Genomic DNA, 7,326 nt, shown 5'->3' on the forward strand with positions numbered 1-7,326 from the left:
ACCCATGTCAGTCTAGTGGTGTCGACATAGTTGTTGTAGACATAATGACCGTATCCCGTCTGGGAATAAACTTTAAGCCTTCTATGCATTTTTCCATTTAATGTGAGGGTGTGCAGAAGTTCTGTGAGGATTAGTGACGGAGCAGTGAACTTGTATCATAAGTCATGATGGGGGAAATTTACTAACAAAAAAGCATAAAATAGGCGTATTCGTATCCAAAAGACGCCTATTTTATACGTATTCGTATTTTCAGGATTTACTATCCCGAAAATACGTCAATTCCTATTCTTGGCACATTCGCATTTGTATTTACAAATACGAATGTATACGCCATCGACAGAATGCGAATAGGAATCACCATTCAGAATGGCGATTCCTAATTTACTAATTAGCGGGATACGGCCGCTAGTTGCCGACCAAATACACCTGAAAAATACACTTAATTTTCCAGGCGTATTTGGCTTTAGCCTGCACGGATCTGTCAGATCCATGCAGGCTTCAGTGTTAAAAAAAAAAGGGAAAAATAAATATTTAAAAAAAAAATAGCATGCCCTCCCCTCCCCCCACAGGCATAACCAGCCCCAGGCTCAAGGAGCCGGTCCTGGTTTTAAAAAATTCAGGGAATAATTTGAGTAGGGGTTCCCTGTATATTTTAAAACCAGCATCAGGCCCAATAGCCAGTCCTGGTTCCCAAAATACGAGGGACAAAAGGAATAGGGGTCCCCTGTATTTTAAGAACCAGGCCTAACCAGCCAGCAGGGTAATGCCACAGCCGGGGGAGACTTTTATACCAGTGCCCCCCGGCCAAAGCATTCTCCCCCTGACTGGTCAGTCTGGGCTGGGATCCTGGGGAAGTGGGGCCCTCCCACCCTAATTAAGGGTCCCCCCTCCAGAATTTACCAGCTCAGAATGAAGCCTGGGGCTGTCCCCGGTGCCCCTTAGCTGTGGGTACCGGGCTTATAGTGGTGTAAAATTAGAATAAAACCATTGGGTTCTGCTGTGGAACTATGAGTCCCAGCAAGCCTGGACTGCATACTGGGACTTGGAGAAACACAAGTCCCAGCATGCAGCCCATTAATGGGCTTGCTGGGACTCTTAGTACACAGTAGAACCAATAGTGAAATAAATACACAAACACACCTGAAAAATAAAACTTTATTACACAAGGAGCCCTTTCATACAGATACTTACCCATCTTGACCCTGTAGGTAGGTCTACCTCCATCCATCAGCTGGTCCAGCAGAAATTCAGGTGGTACCTGTCGAAGGAAAATATACTTATACCCCTTTCAGACAGAAAAGTCTAAAAATCCCGGCAAATACACAGCATTTCAAATTCAGTGTCATTTTGCCGTGCGCAGCCTGACCCCCCTTCACAGAACAAATGGTACTTGTGTAATATCTGGGCGCCCGATTTTTTCATTGCATTGCATCGCATGCAATATAGTTGCATACAATTCATGCGATTTTTCATTGTAAAGACCTGATTTTTAATTGTATAGTCACCCATGGGTGATTTCATACCCCCACTATCCAACTACATGTAAAGTAATCTGCGTGCGCTCGCCACGCTTCGGGCTCGCCACACTATATAAAATCAACTCCATGCGTAGTTGGATAGTGGGGTTATGAAATCACCCATGGGTGACTATACAATGAAAAATCGGGTCTTTACAATGAAAAATCGCATCGCATGCCTTAAGTAGTGGCATGCGATAAAAAAAATCGGGCCCCCAGATAATACACAAGTACCAAACAAATTACCGGGTTGAAAACCCGGTAATTTGCTGAATAACACGGGTATTTCTTTTGTGTGAAAGGGTCAACACGGGTCATAAAACCCGTGTCCTCGACCCTGGTCAATTCCAGGGTCAAAGACACGGGTTTACGACACAGGTGTGCCCTTTCACACAGAAAAAGGACCCGTGTTATTCACGACAATTACCGGGTGGAACGGCTTCGCCCGGCAATTTTGTTTTCTGTTTGAAAGGGGTATTACAAGGGTTCTCCGGCGTAGATTGCTCTGCTTCAGTCCATGTAGCATCCAGGTAAGATGAAATAATAACAAACTGAGAACCCGAGCCAGTATGGACTGACAGGAGGAGAAGCCTGCGATGTTTGTTTACATCCGGTGGCTCCTCCTTCCATACACAGCTATTGGCCACCTAGAAACACCTGATTCGGGAGGAGGAGCCGCCGGATGTAAACAAAAAAATACTTTTCCATTGGGTATGAGGCATTGGGTCGACCACTGGAGTTTCGGTTTTTCACAATTTATTTTGTCCCGAATGACGACATGGATACCATCTACGGAAAGTGTAACGCGTCCACTCGGCATGCTTCGGGCGCAGTGCCTCGCTGCGTTCGGTACACTATTTTATTCTCCCACCACTCGTAGTGGATGATAGGACATGAAACACCTCCGGTCGGCACAAAAAAGTGAAAAATTCCGCTTTTAGCCCAACACAATCCCTGCCCTTTATTTCCCAAGTACTTTAACTGCCCAGAGATCTACCTAATTACTGTCATATCTATGATCCACACCCCTATTGTGTATAGGAGTGGTTTCAGAGACCCCAAAAAAAAAACGGCACTCGCAGGGCAGCATCTTGTGGACTCAGAAGGCTGCGAGTCAACCAGAAAAAGGTCCTATGAAAGGGTGCTCTTGTTATAACACAACATTAAAAGGGAAAAGGTTAAAGCACAAGTCCTTTGTGGAATTTATTACACCGTATAAAAGTGACGCCACTGGTTTGCAGAGACCAGTCAAATAAATTATTTTCTTTTTTCAAAATCACAGAACCGCTTCAATTAGACATTGATAAAAAAAAAAAAATCTGTCACATGTGTCAGGACAAACAGAACAAATAAAGTTTTATAGAAAGAGGAATCGACTTGATACATTTTTACAAAAGTTATCAAACAGTTGATTTACACAAAATTGAGCGTTTGTTAAGATTTCAACGCATCGTCAACAGAGTATAAAAAAAAAAAAAAAAAACTTTCAACAAACAGGAGGCCAGCATCTCCATATTGGCTACCAATTTCTACAATGGCTACCAATACACGCACATCTTGTACATATAGGATCATAGAAGTCAACTGCTGCCTGGAATCAGAAGGCAACGTGCGACATTATTTATATGATTAGAAACTTAGTCCAGGATAGAAATATAGGATCTGTCTGCATAAATAATAAATCAACCTTTTTGCACTCTGTGGAATAAATGTAAAATGTACATAATCTCAGGTTCTTGGATGCACAAACATTTGAGTGCTAAGGTTGGGTCTGTTCTAGGGAATTTCAGCCTCCAGCGTTGTTCTCGCAGAAGATAGGAGTGCATGCTCGTGTCCTTCATGTTGCAAGATATCCTTCTCGTCACACCCCTGAGGAAAGTTTCTCCTCATTGCTGTTATTTTGAACAGGTTGGTCCTGCATCTCATCACACCCCTGAGGAAAGTTTCTCCTCATTGCTGTTATTCTGAACAGGTTGGTCCTGCATCTTCTTTAGTTCCAGGCCTTTCACCCAAGTGTAACAGAATGAGCCCCCTAGAACCATAGCATTACTGGTCCACCACAAGAAACTCTTGGTGTCCTGGTAGTAAAATACAGCCAACACAGTCTGGGCACAGGCCTTGGCGGTTCCAGAGATATTGTGGGTCAGGGGACTGGTGAACTTAATCTGCATTCCTGTAACATATCCTATGGCAAAACCAAAAATACCTCCCAGAGTCATCATTCCCCAAAAGTAGAGCGAGTCCAGTTTGTCAAACGCAATGAAGATGTTCACCTCTCCGAATATGATCAGCAGCGGCAGGAAAAGTATACAAGCGTTCACATTGTTGTAGAAAGTCAGGCGCCAGATGCTGCCATCTACAGCCGGAAGGACCTTTTTGGTATAAATGGCGTTCAGTGACACGCACAGGCTGGCGAGGACTCCGAAGAAGATCCCAGCCCAGGATAACGTGCCTTCTGCTCCTTCTTGGTCTATTCCGAGCCAGAACCCGCCTGGGGAGACAAAATCACAATAAGACACAGGAGAGATCTGCTGCAGCCATCAAACTTTAATCAATGTGTCTTCGGCAGAGCTGGATTATCAACAGGGCGACCAGGGCCATTTCCCAGGACCACCCAGAGATATTTATATCACCAATGGGGGGCGCAGTAGCAATTAAAATGACAATTCTCAGTATTGCGTCACTTAAAAAGTCAAGTGGCTGATTTGAGCATTTTTTTTGTTTTAAACAGCTTATTAATTTTTTTAATTAGAAAAGAAAGTTAACAAAAAAAAGTGATTCGGGCGAATTTGATGCCACTTTCTCTTTATTGAAAAAAATAATACAAAAAAAAACCCACTTTAAATATGGAGTGCATAAACTAACGAAAAAGTAGATTTTTAGGTACTCAGGGCGGGATGTAGTGTTCCCGCTAGGCTGTTTTAGCGGGGCGCTGCGCCCTGTCCGATTTTTAAAGGGCAAAATGCACCCTGCCCCGGTAGCAGCGCCCCGCTAAAACAGCCTGGTGCCTGCCCCGACTGCTTGCACTGGGAAGCCCAGCGCCACCTTAGACGGCGATGCCCGGCGCTTAACCTGCATCATGGCAACTTCGGCGGGGCCATGCCCACCCCTTTTAGTGATGCCGATGGCTGGGCCCGCCCCTTTTCATGATGTCGCGGCCCGGGCATGCCCCTTTTGTGACGTTGGCGGCCCGGGACCGCCCCCCCTTGCACTGGCCGCGAAAATTTCTAGAGGGAACACTAGGGATGTACTAAGCCAAAAATGCGGTAAAACCCCTGTTTTACTGCATTTTCATATGTACTAAAACCCCGCCGCCATGTTACCGCAGGGCAGGGTATTGCAACCTTTCTATCGCCACCCGACGCCAACGCGCCTCTCCCTCTGGCTTACCTTGCATCAGGTCCTCCTGGGCCCGAAATGTAAACCCTTCCTCCCCCTAGTAAAGCAGCCGGGCGTCCTTCCGGCTGCAGGGGGGAGGAGGATGCGCCGGGGACAGCCGGCTTAGCTGTCCCCGGCGTGAGGTGAGAAGGAGGTGCCCAGGAGGTGACGGAGACAAATTATCCCTATAATGACACACACACAGAACATTAGGTGACATTCTTACCAAGGATGACCCCGCAGGATAGCAGTGCATACAGGGACGTGGTCTGTTTCAGCAAGCCGTAGGAGAGGATCACATTGAACACCGTACTCAGGCACCGGCCCACCGTGTAAAAGGCCACCCCGAGGTACTTGAGGCACAGGTTGTTGAAGGTGATCATGCCAATGAAGACCACGGAAAGGGGCAGGACGCTGCGGAGGACCTTCAGGTCGAAGCGCACGGAGGGGAAGTCCTGCGACCCCGGGATGGGGAGCACCATAGGCAGCAGGCTGAGCCCCTTGCACAGGACCACGGTGACCAGGCACTGGTAGAAAGTGACAAAGAGAGGGGCGTTGAGCTTGAGGGATGGGCTGTCCAGCAGGTACTTGTTCAGGAAGACCATGGTGATGGAGATGAACCAGTACAGCGTGACCACCATGGCGATCTTCACTGCCCGGACCAGGAAGGGCTCCCGGTCCCCCTTCTCCTGCTCGTCGTCCCCGTTCAGAGCCATCCTCAGGATGCTGGAGCGCTTCAGAGTCCTGTACATGGTGAACAAAGGCAAGGTCAGGGCAGGTGTGGGGTGAGTGTGGGCACTATGGGCATTGCGGGCACTGAGACCCGGTCATAGAGGCAGAGACGGGGGCGGTGGGTGTGCCACCACCGGGGTCTTACTATGCCAGGATGCGGTGTAACGTAAGGGGGTCCGCCGTGACAGCTAGCCCTTACTTCCTAGATCTCTTCCGGGATCGACTTCCGGGGTTGACGCCTGCAGGTGACGTCACTGTAAGGGCAACCTGCCCGTTCTGTGTGCCTTTAATATCCCAGCCATTGCATCCTTTGAAGCGGATGTCACAGGATTTATCACGAAAGTGACACACCCTGTGACATCCACTTCAAAAGGCTGCAGTGTGTTTGTGGCTGGGATATTAAATGTGGTGGCAGTATAAAGGACAGTGACACACAGGCACAGGGGCTACTGTCATTAACTGTCCTTCCTGGTGTGGATCATTAGGTAACCAGCATGTTGGTTGACAGTCATTAGGTCGACACCATTAGGTCGACATGCATTTAGATCATCATGAGTCTAGGTCAACTTGCAGGAAGGTCGACAGGAGTCTAGGTCGACATGGTTTAGGTAAACATGGTCATCATTAGGTTGACAGGGTCAAAAGGTCGACATGGGTTAGGTCGACATGGGGTTTTTCTAATATTTTTGTCCCGGATGTCGACACAGTCGGTATGGACACTGAAATGTAGCACCACATCCCTGCGCATGCTCCGGGCACACTATTTTATTTACCACGTCCTAGTGGATGGTAGGGCATGTCGACAACTGAGCACGTCCAACCCCTATTAGTGTACAGCGTACCCTCGAATCGTTAATACTGCCCTCGGAACACTTTACTGTCCCCACTCGTAGTCTACGTGGGTGGTACAGTATGATAACGTGAAAAATGAAATAATTGTGAGAAACTCATTTTTCATGTTGCTATGTCAACTTTTTGGTTGTTTCTAACTGTCTGTTTTGACCTTGTGCATGTCGACCATATGACGTCTACCTAGACACTTTAGAACAATCATCTGGATCCCATTACTACCTGCAGTGATTCCTAAATTTGGTCCTCAGGACACGTTAACATGATTGTGCATAGGTGAATAATTAATACGCCCCTCATTTTGATTTTTCCATGTTGGCTCAGGCATTAAAATCAGAACTGTTAAGGTGCCCATACAAAGCTGCGACGTCTTGCAGCAGTGTTCGGACACCTGATACGCTGCAAGATTGGTCGCAATCTTTAGGATGCCTTGCGGACCATGTGTGGGAATCACTGACTACTTGCTTCAATTTTATTTTGTCTTTGTTACAACTCTCAATCAAGCTGATATCCATTCTGTCTAACATCCTTTAAGCCACTTTACCCCAAAACCACGGTTACTGTAGTGATAAACTAGGAGCGGCTTAGTGGAAAAAGGTTAATCTGACTCCGGTGACCCAGGAATCCAACCCGGCTAGCTGGCAGGGTTAGTCCCGGGAAGTGTTATGGGTAAGCCAGGTCGATGTTTACTACGTAGGGAGAGCTGGCGTTAGTGACTGGCAGGTCGGACTTCCAATATGAAGTCAGTGCCAGTCACAGTGAAGCCAGTGCAGTCTCACACACTGACCAGATCTTACCTGGGGGGTAAAAACCGCCACTGGTCACTAACATGCTTCATCTCCGCATTTCT

At 47.2% G+C, this 7,326-nt stretch overlaps 1 protein-coding gene across 2 annotated transcripts; it reads right to left on the reverse strand.

Moving 5' to 3' along the window:
• Positions 1-2,695: 2,695 nt before the first annotated feature.
• On the reverse strand, positions 2,696-5,918 carry SLC35C1 (solute carrier family 35 member C1). Of its 2 annotated transcripts, XM_083164531.1 has the most exons (3): positions 5,773-5,918; positions 5,122-5,639; positions 2,696-4,008 (listed from the first exon to the last, which is right to left on the reverse strand). In XM_083164531.1, exons 2-3 carry the CDS (start codon positions 5,609-5,611, stop codon positions 3,443-3,445), a joined length of 1,056 nt encoding a protein of 351 aa, XP_083020657.1. In that variant the 5' UTR covers positions 5,612-5,639; positions 5,773-5,918; the 3' UTR covers positions 2,696-3,442. The 2 variants fall into 2 exon arrangements, with proteins under 2 accessions (XP_083020657.1, XP_083020656.1); XM_083164530.1 differs by having other exon boundaries at positions 5,122-5,910.
• Positions 5,919-7,326: the final 1,408 nt, after the last annotated feature.

This window comes from Crinia signifera, chromosome 11 (assembly GCF_055691185.1).
Source record: "Crinia signifera chromosome 11, ASM5569118v1, whole genome shotgun sequence".
NCBI lineage: Eukaryota > Metazoa > Chordata > Amphibia > Anura > Myobatrachidae > Crinia > Crinia signifera.

What these genes read in the sequence shown, in the direction of transcription:
- SLC35C1 (XM_083164530.1), bottom strand. Translation starts at nt 5,647, where the DNA reads ATGTACAGGACTCTGAAGCGCTCCAGCATCCTGAGGATGGCTCTGAAC. An exon ending in ATCCTGCGGGGTCATCCTTG is followed by an intron (nt 4,009 to 5,121) that starts GTAAGAATGTCA and finishes TTGTCTCCCCAG; the next exon opens with GCGGGTTCTGGCTCGGAATA.